This window comes from Coregonus clupeaformis, chromosome 9 (genome assembly GCF_020615455.1).
Source record: "Coregonus clupeaformis isolate EN_2021a chromosome 9, ASM2061545v1, whole genome shotgun sequence".
Taxonomy (NCBI): domain Eukaryota; kingdom Metazoa; phylum Chordata; class Actinopteri; order Salmoniformes; family Salmonidae; genus Coregonus; species Coregonus clupeaformis.
The window spans coordinates 47233421-47251073 of record NC_059200.1 but is presented as its reverse complement, the minus strand read 5'-3'; the positions used below and the strand labels follow the sequence as shown (position 1 = coordinate 47251073).

The 17653-nt window shown below is 40.8% G+C and overlaps 1 protein-coding gene across 3 annotated transcripts in view; it reads right to left on the bottom strand.

The window, feature by feature from the left end:
- The window catches only part of LOC121574026 (septin-8-A), a 52165-nt gene that overhangs the window by 12673 nt on the left and 21839 nt on the right, over positions 1-17653 (bottom strand). Inside the window, exons 6-10 of one of the 3 annotated variants that reach the window (XM_041886549.2) lie at positions 14107-14203; positions 11837-12005; positions 11495-11627; positions 11009-11178; positions 6785-7795 (exon numbers count right to left, since the gene is read on the bottom strand). In XM_041886549.2, coding sequence (XP_041742483.1) covers positions 7792-7795; positions 11009-11178; positions 11495-11627; positions 11837-12005; positions 14107-14203 — 573 coding nt within the window. In that variant the 3' untranslated portion in view covers positions 6785-7791. Of the gene's footprint in view, positions 1-6784; positions 7796-7820; positions 7917-11008; positions 11179-11494; positions 11628-11836; positions 12006-14106; positions 14204-17653 lie in introns of those variants that run through there. The other 2 variants (XM_041886548.2, XM_041886547.2) reach the window with 2 other exon arrangements.

Sequence of the window (17653 nt, the reverse complement as noted above, 5' to 3'; positions counted from 1 at the left end):
ATATTCTGATTGGGGATTGACCTCGTCTCTCCTCATTATTGATTAAAATATCCACTACAACATACAGTATAGTTTATTTTTAATACATTTGCTAAAAACCTGTTTTTGCTTTGTCATTATGGGGTATTGTGTGTAGATTTGATTAAATTGTTTTTTTCCCCTCATCATTTTAGAATAAGGCTGTAACTTAACAAAATGTGGGAAAAGTGAAGGGGTCTGAATACTTTCCAAATGCACTGTACATATGAAATGGGTAAAACAGTATGTAAACATTATTAAAGTTACCAGTGTTCCATGTCTATCTACATAGGGCAGCAGCCTCTAAGGTGCAGGGCTAAGTAACCGGGTGGTAGCTCTAAGCTGCGTGCAGTAGCCAGGAGACTGCCGCTCAGCTCCCCCGGGACTGCCGCGCAGAGCAGAATAAATATCAGCCCATGAAGAGAAGCACGAGATTGAATTTCACTCAACTTTCTAGAGTTTTCCCCGTTAGTTAACTCTATCAATGTTTCCCTTTACTGTGGCAATTGTGATTGAATCAACGTAATATTAGCCACTTTCAATGCAACATACCGAAACAAAACGAACTATGCAAGACATTTTGTTGTAGGCAGAACGCATCGGAGTAGGATTCTATTGCGCACGACTCAGTCCATACTCTACACAGACCGGTGCAGTATTTTGAGACAGGTTTGAATAAGCTAAGTAGCCAATAGGCAGAGGGTAGCATAATTTGTCTGATTCTCTGTAATAATGGTATGGGAATAATAATGCATTTTATTTTGTAAAGTTGTTTCTTGCATCAAACACAACATTTTCAGTCACCACCTTGTCTGAAGGACAAGTGGATAAACAGGTTAATGTCAAGCCCTGCATGTTTTTTCAAAAGTCTCATGGAATGTAGGCCTACATTGACCACCACACATTGGCTGCTACTGTAGGCTGAATGATAGAACAGCCATGTCCATGTTAAAATGTTACGGGATGCATTTTCTCCATAGTTTTTTATGGTAAGCCTACATTATGATCAAATAGTCACAGTAGCCTACATGGCCACTGTTAAAACTGTAACTGTAACTTAAAGCGGGTACAACCTCAGTGTTCACAGTAAACGCACGCTGGAAGTTGCACAGAATTTTCACAACTTTCAAGTTTGTGCTCAGCAGACCTGAAATTTGCTGTACCAATATGTTTGGAAGGGAACATTGCTAGTGACAGTGACTAAGTTCAGGGCAGGGTACTGGGAGGAGGCCGGCTAGTGATGGCCATTTAATAGTCTGATGGCCTTGAGATAGAAGCAGTTTTTCAGTCTCTCGGTCCCAGCTTTGATGCACCTGTACTGACCTCGCGTTCTGGATGATAGCGGGGTGAACAGGCCGTGGCTCGGGTGGCTGAGGTCCTTGATGATCTTCTTGGCACATAATCGTCTAGAATGTCATTGTATGCTGTAGTGTTAAGATTTCCCTTCACTGGAACTAAGGGGCCTAGCCTGAACCATGGTGATCTTAGGCTTGTGTGCGGCTGCTCGGCCTTGTGCTGTTGCTTTCAGAGTCAGTTTGGAAATCAATGAGTGTTGAAACCGAGGAGAGACGATTTTTACGCACTTTAACACTCCTTTCCACTTTGAGGGGCATTTTCTTTTCTTGGCTGGCCCATTCTCCTGCCCCCTCGGTTGTGCCACTACAAGCTGTAAATAAAAATAAAAAAAGTATTTCTATATGGCACAAAAAGCTTACTGAGATGATACACTGATTGTATGACAGGGGTGCTTACTGGCCTCGTAAAAAAAACAAACCTGAATGACATTCAGAGAAAGAAATGGGAGGATGCTGTGCTGGACTGACCTGTTGATCTAGCTAACGTTAGCTAGCTACATGGTTGACGCAGCTAGCTAGCTTAGAAAGTTTATCTTGTGGCAACCTAATGTGATAGCTAGTTAGTTACTGCCACACACATCCGATTAATCTATTCATGCTTTGTGCCAATGACAAGGTGTCTAGTTGGCCAACAAACAGAGATCATATGGGGAGCTAAAAACAGGAGATTCAACTTTTACTGTGATTCTAGGTAAGCCAAAGCTACCTACCTAGCCAGCTAGTTAGCCATTAGATTTCAACAGTAGAATTATATCTTACAAATAGTCTTACTCCAGAAATATATAATATTACAACGGCAGAAGGTAATTAAAGTGTAACTTACCTCTGATCTCGTCTGGCTAAGAAAATATGAAGACGCCTGTTTCACTTCAAGAGCCACAGTGGAGATAAAACTGGGTTTGTAAGACAACTTTGAGAGCTCATACAGACTTAAAGGGGGACCAATAGTATCAATTCATGTAAAACCAATTTTAAGCATTTTTGGTTAAGAGGTTTTCGTCTGTCAGCAATGATATAATGTAAATCTACACTGAACAAAAACGCAACATGTAAAGTGCTGGGACATGTTTCATGAACTGAAATAAAAGATCCCAGAAATGTTCCATACGCACAAAAAGCTTATTTCTCTCAAATGTTGTACACACATTTGTGTACATCCTTGTTAGTGAGCATTTTATACTTTGTCAAGATAATCCATCCACCTAACAGGTGTGGCATATCATAGGGTGACCATATTTTAGTTTTCAAAAAAGAGGACAGTGGGAGCGGGAGGCAGACGGACACCCGCAGTGGGTGGTAAATACAAATGCGTTCACAACCATGCAACTATGTTATTGAACTTTAATACATAAAGTAATACATCCTTTCCATTCAACTGCTGGCCCTCAACAATAAAATAATAACAAACAAATAAAAAAATATGTTTAGCTTTTAACACCTTTTACACAACACTGTTTATTTTCATGGCCATAGGTTAAAATCAAATCAAATAAACAGTTTAAAAAATCCACTATTTCAGTCAAAAATAATGTCAGTCCTCCTGATGCTCTCTGGTATACTTTCCCGATGATAGAATCTTTCCCAACAGTCCTTGTTTACCAATCAAGTAGGCATGAAAGTCTTTGCAAGACATGTTTTTAAAGTTGTGTTGTGTACACAGAAGCCCCTTCAGTGACTCAATAGACAAGTGATTCCTTTCCTTTGTCCACTGGCTTTGCATCAGTGAAAAAACTCTCTCTACATTTGCATTGTGAGAAGGAATAGCAAAGAAAAACTGTGCAATCTTCAGTAGCGCTGAATGAAAATCTATGCTTTTGGACCTTTCAAAATATTTGATCCACTTCTTGTGTGCTTGCAGATTACTGAACTCTCCATCACTGTTACACCTTTCTGTAAATTTCTTCAGGTTGGTGACCTGATCAAAGCACTTTGCATCATCAATTGGCACCCCCTTTTCTCCCAGGTGTTTGATACAGGCTTCTATGTCTATCCAGTCAGGTGTCTCACTCAGATCCATCCACATGAAAGAGGAGAACTCCTCCATGGGTGCCATCCATTTCTCCAGATACTCCAGGCATGAACTGTACAGACCCTGTACTTGAGCACTGAAATGGTCACAATTCTTACCAAGTCCATCCTTGTGCTTTTCTGCCAATAGTCCCTTAACTTGAAGGGACATGAAGTTATTGGTCTTGCGTTCAAGAAGCATGGTGTGGACTTTGTTCAAAAGGTTCTTCACTTCCACAATTTAATTGATCTCCCTTTCCATCTCCTGAATGTGTGAATGAAACACACACATGAGTGAGTGCATGTGCCAGAGGTACATTTCACTGAACTCATCTTCAAAAAACATATTGATCAAGGAGGGTGTTTTTTCCTGTGACAAAAATAATGCTTTCAAGGCTGGAAACATCTGTAGCAGCCTCTCAATACCTGGGAATAATGACAGCCATCGCGTCTTGCTGTGAGAAAGGAGACTTCTGTATTCAACATCAACAAATTCACAGTACTCCTTCAGATTCTCTGTGCGCACAGTGTAGATGTGAAAGTATTGACATATTTTGAAGATTATGTTCTCAATATCGACATCTAGCGTGTCTGCCCCGTAATGAACACAATTGTTCAAGACTTGTGCTGGGCAGCCCACACCGATTAAAGAGTTGTTCTGCAATGACTTCTTTAAGTTTGCGAAAAAATTATTTCCTTCTTCATCACGCCGGATTCCCCCGAACATTGTATTGCAGTTGTCACCTGTAAATGCAATACATTTTGAAAAAATCCCATTCTTTTCCAGTGTTTCTTTGATGTTTTGCGCGATCGTATTTGGAGTGTTTTTAACTTCGACTAATTTACTTTGCACGCCACCATCCTTCCAATCAAAATACTGAATAAGCAGAGGGAATATTGTCACAGCACCGTAATTGCTCCCATCAGTAGAAACACCACAGTAAGTTATGTCTTCTAGTGCTTTCAGAGCTATGTCGACAGAATGTGGTGTTATCACAGCGTTAACAATTGCTTCGGTCTTAGTACGAGCGCTTGAACATTTTCGCGCAGTCTCGGAATCAGGGAAAGCCTTTTTTAACAAGGCAGACGTGCAGACCATTGATCTGTAGCTATTGTGATGCTTCGTGGTGTGGAATGCAAAAACTCCCTCCGAAGCTGGGCTTCTAGGTCGCTAGCACCTTTATTTGACACCCCAAAAACGCACACAATGAATGGCGACTGTAGAAAGCAAAAGCCGAATCCCGGACATTTTGGGTGATTTAGAAATCCCGGCCAGACGCTATTTTTTTTGGTCCAAAAAGAGGACATTTCCGGGAAAAATAGTATGTATGGTCACCCTAGCATATCAAGAAGCTGATTAAACAGCATCATTACACAGGTGCACCTTGTGCTGGGGACAAGGATGTAAACACATTTGTCTCCTGAGTGGCGCAGTGGTCTAAGGCGCCGCATCGCAGTGCTAGCTGTGCCACTAGAGATCCTGGTTCGAATCCAGGCTCTGTCGCAGCCGGCCGCGACCGGGAGACTCATGGGCGGCGCACAATTGGCCCAGCGTCGTCCAGGGTAGGGGAGGGAATGGCCGGCAGGGATGTAGCTCAGTTGATAGAGCATGGCGTTTGCAACGCCAGGGTTGTGGGTTCGATTCCCACGGGGGGCCAGTATAAAAAAATAATATATGTATATATGTATTCACTAACTGTAAGTCGCTCTGGATAAGAGCGTCTGCTAAATGACTAAAATGTAAATGTAAATGTGTACAACATGAGAGAAATAAGCTTTTTGTGCGTATGGAAAACTTCTGGGATCTTTTATTTCAGTTCATGAAACATGTTCCAGCACTTTACATGTTGCATTTTTGTTCAGTGTAGATATATATTACATCATTGCTGACAGACGAAAACCTCCTAACCAAACATGCTTAAAATTGGTTTTACATGAATTGATACTATTGGTTCCCCTTTAAGTCTGTATGAACGTTTCACAACCCCTTGACTAATTAAATGTATTCAAAATAGCTTGTCATCAAAACTCCATTAGCTCTCAAAGTTGTCTGTCAAACCCAGTGTTATCTCCACTGTGGCTCTTGAAGTGAAGCAGGCATCTTCATATGTTTTGTTTTGCCAACGTAATTGTAGAGAATTTTGCAGTACGTCCAACTGGCCTCAAACAGCAGACCACGGGTGACCACGCCAGCCCAGGACCTCCACATCCGGCTTCTTCATCGGAAAAACTCATTCTGACTGGCTGGGCCTGGCTCCCAGGTGGCTGCACCCCTGCCCAGTCATGTGAAATCCATAGATTAGGGCCTAATGAATTTATTTCAATTGACTGATTTCCTTATATGAACTGTAAGGCAGCAAAATCTTTGAAATGGTTTCATTTTTGTTCAGTATATGTAACAAAAGTGATTTGGTAAAATGTAACTAAGTAAAAAGTTAGTTACTTCCTCCAGAAATTCCTTCAGTAAGAATACAAGTACAGCCCACAGAGTAACTAGAAAAGTACTAGTTCCTCCAAAAATATTAAAGGGCATTAGTGGACCGGATTCAAACTCATGCCTACTCTGGCACGTGTGCCATTGTCAGCGGCTGTACCCACCGGACCACGCAGGTACTGAAATAACCATTCATTTATTTTGCCTATTGGTTGCCTTGAACATAGAATTAAACAATGGAGCTAAAGGAACTGATTTTCCCTAACGAAAAATACATCTATCCCCTATAAATATTGTCAATTTATTATAATCCACATAAGAATTCACACGAGACGCACTGTATACATAGGCTACTTGTACTGACACCCAGTGGAAATTGTACTGACCTGCAGTCATAATTATTTTATAGCCTACAAACACTGCCACCAGCTGCCCCCTGGCGTCAATTCTAAATAGACATTCAAATCCTCCTGCTGCAAGATTATTTTCCTGCTGCAAGATTATTTTCCTCCTGCGACGAAATGGGTCATATTAAGATCCGACATCTGTTCCAACTGAACACAACTTATCAAAGGGGGAATTGAGGGGGTTTACGAAAAAATCCAACAGCTGGTGTGCGTCTCTCTCTCTCTTTTGAACTACACACAAGATCTATTTTAACTTGAGCAATAAGGCCCGAGGGGGTGTGGTATATGGCCAATATACCACGGCTAAGGGCTGTTCTTATGTATGACGCAACGCAGAGTGCTAGGACACAGCCCTTAGCCGTGGTATATTGGCCATATATCACAAACCTCAGAGGTGCCTTATTGCTATTGTAAACTGGTTACCAACGTAATTAGAGCAGTATAAATAAATGTTGTCATACCCATGGTATACGGTCTGATATACCACAGCTTTCAGCCAATCAGCATTCAGGGCTCGAACCACCCAGTTTATAAAATCAAATAAATCATGGGATAGGGAGACATCCAAGGCAACAGTTGCATTTATTTCCAATGAAAATGAGTACATCTTCTCTCTTCTAGTCTTTCGATGTAAACATTTCTACTGTGAGTTGAGGCCTCTATTAGTTGCTACATTGTATATGGGCCGTGTAAACTGTGACACCACTCACGTCAATGGCTTACGGTACATCACAATTAGACAACATACAGTAATGTGTGCTTTATCATATACTTAAAACGAATACACTTTGCATATCTGCATTTTAATAAAGCCAAGTAAGCTTTGAAAATATTCACATACAGGTTTCTGGATAAACAACACCAGAATTGATTGCATATTTTTAAGACTTAGGACTAGTATACTTGATGGTACCTACATATACGTGTTTGCAAAAATATAAATATACAGGTACTGTATTTAGTTACGTTATTGCTATGCATGATTAAGGTCTGGCCTAGTTTGGCTCAGATTTCAGACCACTCTATGAGGTGTATGGCCATTGTCTTACGTCAGATAGTGTAATGAAATGTCTGCACTGTCAGTTGAGGGGCGAGTGTCAAGTACGAGTGACGCCACCTGATGTCAGACAATGGTGTTTGGCTGTTGATGAGTTGAGTCCACCTACACTACCAGTAAATGCTTATCCATTAACATGACATTAACTGACAACATGGGAGAACAAGGTAACAACAAGTTAGTACCAAAAAGCAGTGAAGTTGAAAGTCCATGATTTGTTGTGCCTTCTGTCATAAATCAGTGATGGTGAGCAAAACAGATCAGTGTGTCTCAAACTAGAAAAAGAAAAACAGAACAAAATGTATAAAAAACATGTCCCAAATTATAACATGAATGACCCTAGAGAAGGGAATGGCCACTGTCAGCAAGTTAGCTCTCTCTCGGTCTCCGGTCCCATCAGGGTCTTTGGTCCATGTGCACAATGTCATGAAGGAATGTCAAAAAACAAACGTTGACGTCACTATGATGATGGAAGACAAATCCATGGTAGGCTTGGCATACTGGGCCCATACATTAACTGAAAGAAAACAAAGAAAATGACTAAAAATAACAAAATAAAGTGAATGGAAACACACTATGGAGTGAAATAATGCAAATCATATACATCCACATTCACATTCTTTCAGAAAAATGTATGACTTCATGAAGATAAAGTATAATGAAGGTGAAAGAGAGAATAGAGACAGAAAAAAATATAAAAATAAAGGTCAGAACATTTGTGGAATGTGCCTCAGAGAATCATTATGTCAGTACAGCAGAATTAATTAATGAGTAGTAATTCTCAGAGCTGTCAGTGGAGGGAGCCGTTCAACTCCATTTTGAAGACAACTCATGAAAAATGCCACTGTAAATGTAAAGTTAACATAAAAATGTGTCATGAAGTGATCGAAATGTATACAATAGTTACCTGGAGGAAAATGGGGGAGGGTCATGATTTTTCAATTTCAGTCAGGGGGAGGGTTTAGTGTTTTTTAATTTAGTCCAAGGGAGGGTCATGTAATTTGTAATCGATTAAAATGTCATATTGCTCAGAGTTGGATAATTAGTTGCTTATTATAGTATCTCATGTGTGCCTGATGATGCCCCTCATCCCTGATTCTCTGCTGGGCGAGCAATATCAACTGAGCCTAGTGTGGTCTCAATCAATTGATCCATAATCTATACTATAGGCTATACTAAGAGCATGCTCGGAGAAGCACAAGACTAAGTTATATTTTTACGAAAATGTACTTTGAGTTTATGTACTGCTGGGATGGTGTATATAAAAAAACGAGGCTACACTGCATTACACACTGCAATGGATAGGCGTTCCCAATCATGGTTTGTCTCTATGACATTCGGAGGCTGCGCTACAACTTTCTATAGCCAAGGAGCAGTGGTGTAATGTTATTTTTTTAGGTGAGCGCAAAATAAATAATTAAATGACAATCATTTCACAATCAAAGTTTGTAACCACAGATTGAATATTTAAGTGATAATGCCCGAGAAGCCGGTGTTCGGAGGATATATTGACACGGGTGTTCGTTGAGGGCCGGCAAACCATGCCAATATATCCTCCAAAAACCGGCTTCGAGGGCATTATCACATTTATACAACGGGTTATCAACATATTCAAATAATGATTTACATATTTTCATTAAAAACGTTACTTTGATGAATTTATTCATACTATTTCATCCTTACACAAGATATAGTCCCGACACAAATATGTAAATTTGGTTGCTACCCAAGCCGGCTGGTCATTCGGTCTATCGGTTCGGTTGCCAGAGACGCGACCCAGTCGTTAAGTCTTTTTGTTCTGTATCTATGGACGCGACCCAGTCGTTCGTTCTAAATGCTCTATTGCCATACTGGCTGGCAACGTTCTTATCCCTTGCTTGCTAGCTAGCCAACTACGGCTAACTTACAGTCACGTCAAACAGTGCAGCCAGAATAACAACAAAGTAGCTGCATTTACATTTGTTTAAGCTTTTTTCTAATTACATTTATTTGGATACATCCATTACAAATGAGCTAATGATGCGCGATTTCATCTGGCAAAGAAAATGTGCTCTCTTGCAGGACACTGTTGTTCAGAGGAGCTAGCCAACACAGCTAACACAATCAATTCAAACTGAAGCTTGAAAGACTGCAAACTAGCTGCACTTCGTTTCATTTTACCTGTTTTCTATTGATCTTTGTTTATATCCTTAAAAATTATGCTGATTCATGATTTCAAATGGCTGAGAAAAGCTGCCTGCCGGTCTGTCTCATCCCGACACGTTTATTACTATGCGACAGCTGAATATCTAATTTGAATATTGAAACAATGTTGCAAATGTCGAAGAGAGACAGACTGCAAGGTTTATGCAAATCTCCGCTGTTGAAAACTAAATGTCAGTCTAAAAGAAATGAGAGATAATGTCTAGATGCTTTTTATAGTGGAGATCAAGTTTATAAATTGCCTGGCTGGGCTGATGAGACTGGATTGCTAAATCAGATGAAACAGAGTAAATATGCATTTTAACATCATAGATTTAGCCGGTGGTAACTTGTGGAATAGACACCGGCTGGAATGCGGTTTTAACCAATCAGCATTCTGGATTAAACCCACCCGTTGAATAAAATAATAATAATAATAATAAGTAATGAGTTGATCTATTAGATGTAGGCAACATCTTGATGAGGGTTATTTTGAGCGATTTGAGCGCCCTTCGAACCCGTGGTGCTGAATGGACAGCAGTGGTCACGTATTATTCTTGGTTCCACTGCGCAAGGGGCTCCGTGGAGTTTTATGAACTTCATGGTAGACACGTGGTGAATTTGGATCCTAGATATCATTGGTGTGATAATAAGGTTCATGCGGTGGATCAGTTAGTCTGCATATGCAATATAGGTGGTACTCGGACAGTAGGGCGAGTTCAAGTGCGTCGTACAAGACTGTTGAGGACAGCCGTTTTAGAAACCGCTGGTAGAGTTTTGTTTCTTAGGCTGTTCTTATTATGTTGGATTTGGCTTAAAGTGGTCACGCCTCCGACCGACGGGCCTCTGCACAATAGTAAAACATTTAAAGCGGGTACAGCCTGTGTTCACAGTAAATACATGCTGGAAGTTGCACCGAATTTTCACAACTTCATGTTTGCACTCGGCAGACCTGAAATTTGCTCAGTGCCCAAAAACATTAGAGGGAACATTGGTCACATTGTTTTTTCAAGCGTTCAGGGAGGGTTGAGTAAAAATATATATAAATAACGTACAGTCCCTAATCTAGTGAAAACCCAAGCAGTACCTCAGGAACTATGAAATCTGTCAGACTAACCACAAAATGGATGAACGGTTTCACTAATAACTGCCAATGCACATATTATCCACTAGATGGAGCCTGTAGAAGCTAAAAAAGGTTATGTGACTGCCTCACAGAGAATCTGCCTTTCTCCAACTAGGAGCTGGTAAGTTTAGGTATTTTCCATAAGTCAGTCTGCTCATATTCATATAACTATTTCAGTGTACAATAAATACAACATCCTGGTATGGAATTTGGGGGGGGGGACAGAGGGGAAGGCCCCTCATGATCAGGGTACGGACTCTTTACGGTGTCTGCTTCTAATATAATTTAAGTCAATCCACTACTATCTGTGATCTCAATTCACTCCTTTTGGGAAAAAAGGAAGGATAAAGGGACTTTGAAGGGTAAGAGAAGGTAAGGATTGGGAGGAATAGAGGGAGAGCGAGAGGACAGGAACTTGCTTACTTTTTCTTGTCCTTGTCCTTCTTGAGTGGCTGGGCTAAGGACAATGTCTCAGCTGCCACCTTCCTGCGGTTGAAGGCGTTCATTTCCTCCTCCAGTTCCCGTCTCTTTTCCTCCACCTTCCTCTTCTCCTCCTGGTGCATGTGCTTCAGCTGCTCAAACTTGTTGTGCAACTGATAGTGGCAGAAAGATAAGACGTCAGGCCAAGAGATAAAGCTTGATTATCTACAATCCAAATATATATCAAAAGGTCAGCACAGGTATAAACATGCATTGTTACATTTGACTGTATGTAGGTGTCAATGTCAACGGCATTGTTACATTTGACTGTATGTAGGTGTCAATGTCAACGTTCACTTTAACTACATGTATGTGCAACACTCACATTTATATGCAACTGAATCCTCCATAAGACAGCAAACCCATTTCCTGAAATATCCTTCATCCCCCACCTTCCTCCTCCTTCCCAGCCAGCAGCCACACCCTCACCTCTCTCTCCTTCTCTTTCAGCTCTGCCTCAGTCTCCTTCACTTTGTTGACAAACATCTGTCTCATCTCCTCCTCCTTCTTCTGCAGGTCTCCCATGAACTCTTTCCTCTTGGCTTCATAGGTCTCCTGGAGGCTGTGAACAGGACAAAGAGAGAAGTGGCTTACTACATCTCAGACTAACTACAGCTTGGACTAACTCACAAAGGAATTACAGGTTTTAAATCACTCACAGAGCATCTTTACATGCTGAACTCTGGGATTCATTGGTCTGCTTTCCTATAACATATGACTAACTATTAATTTCAGTGTTTGTGTGTTCTGTGATCAGCCTTGCTGCCTCACCTGAATGGCTGACAGTCAGGGTCTGTATCTTTGAATCCCATCTCCTCCAGTTTGCAGCGGCGGTAGAGCTCATAGTGGCGGGCGTGAGTCTGCTCCCTCAGATCCTCCATGTTCACCCTGATCAGCATCTCCCGCAGCTTCACAAAGTCACAGTGGCTCTCGTTCTCCACTGGACGGGACAGCACAGCGACAATACAATGTCAATGAGACGATCTTACTAACATCTGAGGTCAAAGGCACCACCCTCAACCACGGTCAATTAATCTACATAAATGGTATACAAGTTCAAATGGGTCCACATTGTGGGGCTCCTGCAGTCGATTAATGATAAACTAGGTGCTGTAAGACAACTCTCTTCTCCGAGTAGGAGTAGCATCACATCAACTGAGGAAAGCACAGAACGATTGAGGAAAGAACTTTGGGGATATTTGGCAAAAGAGTACTGTACAATAATTAGAAAACCTCTGGACTTTGTCCTTGTTTTACGTTCCACTAACTCTGAGTCAAAGAGTTCTCATGCATCCAATCATGTGAGGACTGGAGCAGGAAGCCTTTCCTGCTTTTCAGACTTGACATAAGTGGGGGAGAATTTGCCCTGAAAAAGACCAGAGGAAGCGCATGGACTCCATGGCTACAGTGGTTTACTGCGGGATATAGTGAAAATAAATACTGTATCAACCCCAGCTGTGAGCGCTGTGCTGGATGTAAGGATGCTATAAAAAATTGTGACAATTAGCGCAGCATTTAGCGTGGAACATGATCGCCTTCGACATGATAGTCACTACACCTTCAGTACTGTATGAGAGAAAAATGACATACACAGACAAACCTACACTTTGAAGTCTTTGGAGAGGAGAAATGGGGAAGAAAATGGCTGATGACATCTGGCATCTAACAACCTCTCTGGTAAACTCCCCGCTGAGACCCGGGGTGCAATTTGTTGACCCCGGGAAACCCAGAGTTGCCAGGGCATGGGAGACACACATTACACACACTCTGCACAGATATTATTGGCAGGGAAGAAATACCAGCGGTCTGCTATCTGTCATAGTCGTCTGGGGTTCAGAGATAACAGCAGAGATATCATTTTTTTCCCCACAAGACTGTGTTTCTCATTTATCATAGCACATATATGACATAGGAAAACTGTTTTGATTGAGACGGTTGCTGCTATAAGCGAGGGAGATTCAATCAAGTGAACACAACATGATTCACTTAATCCAGTGTTTCCCAAACAATTTGAAAATGGGGTCGCGAGAGAAACCGAAATAAAATTAGAAAAATCGCACTTAGTTCATAGAACCTGGGTTACGTCAGTAACCTCCGGTAGTCGCTAGATGCGGTTGTAATAAACAGAGCGGTTTCGGTTTTCTTCCTACAAATCTGGCTTTCTCTCTTGAACGGTTTAAGCTACAACATTATATGACCATCACTGAAAGATAAGACTCCCAGGAACACGTATGTGTCTTCTGTTTCCCTCTACAATGCCCACAAGCCACGCATGACTCATTAGAACAGAGTGGACAAGACCAGGCACTAAATCAGACTAGGGGAAAAAGAACATCAATTATGTTATTTTCTAGACAGAAGATCAAACAAAATTATTCTGAACTTCCCAGTACCTTTATGATGCATTTCAGTCATTTCAAACCATGCTTCCTTTAGATTGAAATGCTGTCAAAAGTACTGTCAGACTGATTTGTAATAGGTCGTCATAGTCCCAATTTAAAAATGAAACATTGGCAGGTGCTTAAATCACTTTTTCTACATGGTGGGGTCACATTTTTTTTAAATATCAAAATGGGGTCACGTGCCAAAAAAGTTTGGGAACCCCGGAGTCTTAATCATTTTCTGTCTAGCCTAGTGTTTATCACCATGTTGACTGATGGAAACCCTCTCCTACGCTCTCCCCTATGAGGCAGGCTTTATAAATAACCCTAAACCACGGTTCTTGGAGGATTGGGGAATGGAAACAGGCACAGGATAAATGGAGAGACCATTCTAAATCAAACTCCCAGCTGGGTTCAAATATTCTCACTTTCAGTGCTCAGTGACGTGATCAAATTACAGCGTTTAGCCTCCCTGTCGAACACAGCTAAATGTCTGAAAACAAAGCAAACAATGTAGCAGTGTCCCTGTGGTAATACTACCAATAGTGCATTCATCGGTCTCTGCCATTTTCCCAAGACACTAGGGACTGACTTCCTGAGCAGTGGTTCTTTCCTGAAATGGAAAGAAGTGCCGAGAGGTACAGAAGGAGAGGTACTCACCTTGCACTACTCCCCAGGGATACTGCCTGGCTCGCACCGTTTTGTTCCCCACTTTGACCTCCTCGATGCTCCCCACCACAGCGAAGGGGAGGTGAGCCTGAAAGAGTTCACAGGTCAAGAGGTTAGTCAGGTTACAGATTTGACCAGAAGCAGCTTCCACAACGCCCTTCACTCTCACACAGGTTACACTTCCTTCCTTACAGCATAGCCAACATTTTTACTGGACACGTCTAACTGCTTAGACAGATGTCCATGGAAGAGAGAAAAAATACTAACGTTTAACTTAGATTAAAACTTTGGTTGTAACAACGTTGCCATAGACCACACAAGAGTAACTCTAAACAGTGTGGACATATAAGTTACTTCGGGGGCTGTGTTTAACATCTAGCTAGCTGTATTTAGAGGCATGTCTTGTTGGTCTGATTAAACATATTGGCCTGATTGCAACAGAGATGTGGAACCTGCAGGTTACCGCTGGATTTCTCAACACGCTACGACCAGGAGGTCCAAGCTAAAATAACCCTGGTTGCAATGAAAAAAACTGCGGAATAAAACTAGAAGAGCACCTGATCTGACACTGTTACGGTGTCAAGCCGGCTTAATACTAGACAGTGGAAATGGCATGGGAAATGGTCATTGTCTGCGTTTACATTGTCCCGCCCCAGTGGAGAAAACATCCTATCAGGGACAACGAAATAGAAATATGAAAAAGATAAATAGAAGAATGTGATATTTTACAACTGAAATACAATTACTTGACTGGAAATGTAGCCTGTCAATTACGATGATTATAACTTTGCAAAAAAAAAAAGTTATTGAAGACCAACTTTTAATGAATTACTACATTGAATATGAAAGTGATATGGATTGCAGCAACGTGTGACAGACATTGTTTCTTCAATAAAGTACAATATGCCACAGTAGGCCCACTGGCCTAATTAATGTATCACTGTACGAAATCATAAAGGTTCATTATTGACTTATCACGTTGTTCTACAAATAAATAAATAAATAAATAATCTCCGCTATCTGCAAAATATTAGAATACAATATAATTTGATTCAAAATACAACACAATCACAATTTAGTTTCAAATGTCAAAGTGTAGCTTACAGTTCAGGAATATTTCCTTTTCCCCTCGATAAGAAATGGCCATATTCAATTCAGACAAGTAAAATCATTAATGAATTACATAAATAGGAAAAAAAAAAAATTATCCTACACCATGATATTTCCATTCATAAAATGTGTAGGGTAGGCTACATTTACATATTAGATTTGCCGTGATAAACAAGTAAATTAAATACTTTATTTCAGTTGTACAGAATGATTGTCAAATAGATAAATCGCCCTAAGCCAGTTAAAATTGTAAGATCAAATTGTTCCAATGATAATACCCACCAGAGTGCGAAATCATCTTGAAAAATGTTGGTTGCAATCAGGACTAAAGATAATGTCATCCACGTTATGGAACGGTAAATCGGTGGTGGATGATGGTTGTAATGTGTGATCAGATGGGTGATTGATTTTAGCACGTAATGATGGTATAGCCCTTTCCACTCACAGCACCTGTCATCCCGTATACGGGTTGAAAATGGCAGAGTTTGTCATTGATAAGCGCCTAAATTGGAACACAGTGGCTGTACAGTAACATGCTATACAAAGCTTAGGTTCTCCACTTCACTGCGCTGTATGGGTTTTGACTGACAGCAGTTATAAACTTGAGCACCGCGTGCGACAGAAAGATGCCCCCACCCCTTCTGCTAATTGGGCTACTTTTGCACATTTGTTGTTGTCCGAGTGAGGTCAATGTGTTCTGAAAGATGAGACGTTGAGGATTATAATAAATACATATTTGATGTCATACAAGCAAAGCACACACCCTTGAGTCCCACATTTCCATATTTGAAAACTCATGTAATTTACAGTATCAACGATTATGATCGCTATGTTTAATCCAGTTACAAGGATGACATGCGTTATAGAATGAGCCAGTTTGTCGTATTGTGAAGAAAATTTGCCATGGAACAAACACTTGAATGCACTCATGACTCCATTCTATGTGCACCAAAATGACCGTCGGTTTGTGCCTTTTGAAAGCCTAACACTAAGATCGTATTTTATAACTTACTGTAGCAAGCCATGTCAGCAATAGAATGAGCTTTCAAATTATGCCCACCTGACCCAGATTGCGATTTATAATGGACCGTTTTTGGATTGCGTAAACAGTAATTGTCTGATGGTGGGTACAGTTTGGAGAGGTGTGAGGCCACTTGGAGACATCAGTTAAACCTCACTCAAACCCTTGTAATATTTTTTTCTTATCTTGCACCTACTCCCACATTTCAAAGAATATTCTTATTATGTTACTGAACGTATTTTCAGATTTCCTTATTGACAAATGCTGTGAAAAGTACAGTAAAGGTAAAATGCAGATCAAATCAACAGTGTAATGTTTGGATTCAGTCTTGTGTCATGTGAACTGTTGTGTCCTCACCTTTGGTGTGATCATTTCCCCATAATCTCCAAAGTGTTCTCTTTCAATTGCTACCATGATTTTTATAGTTCTTCTGTTAAAAACATTTAAATTTGGCCCTATCCATATAGGTCAATTTCCACGAGTGTAAGGGGTTAATGAAAGATCACCTGCCGATAATCTAGTGACCAATGATGGTAAAATTGGCCCATGGTTCTTTATTGCGCCCAGAATTACCCTGGCCAGTGAGCCATCATGAGGAAAATATGTTCACCAAAGCAACCTCAAAAATTAAGTGGCAAGACAAAACTGGCTACGGCCCAGGCACTGAGGTCAACTAGCCTGAACACAGAGCTGTAGGGTACGTCCCAAATGGCACCCTATTCCCAATTTAGTGCACTACTTTTGACCAGGGCCCATAGGGCTCTGGTCAAAAGTAGTGCACTATAGTATATAGGTAATAGGGTGACATTTGGGACGCAACCATAGACACTAGACAGGACAGAGCGACAAACCCAGTTCTCTCTGTCTGATCAACTGATTAGCTGCTCTACCAATGCCAGGCGGCCAATTAATTTACATCAGGGATGGGCAACTTTGATGGGTGTGGGGGCCGCAGTGGCTCGCGGGTCTGCGTGCCCACATCAATACTCACACAAGCAGAACTGATTTGTGCAATCAATCTACTTGTGCAGTTAACCTCAACAAGTCTGTTGGGGGAGGGGGTACTAAGCTAACATATGGAATTGTTTTAAGATGGTCATACCATAGATAATTCAGCTATTCGATTTAGAATTTTAGGACCCCTTTAGGTATCAATTTCTTTGGGATAAAATATTGAATTTGGCCTTTACTACTATAGCCCATTGAAATGCATTGAACAACACATTCATAAATGGCAAAAAAAAGACAGTCCAAAAATGTATCATAAGGAATAAGGTTTTAAAGTGTCTATCCTATATGTAGGAGATACTGTATAAGAAAGCTCAGGAAATATTTGAGTTTTTTGGACATATTTAACCCCTTATTTTTGTTGGCACAAAATTACCTCCATGCTTCCATTCGTTTGTA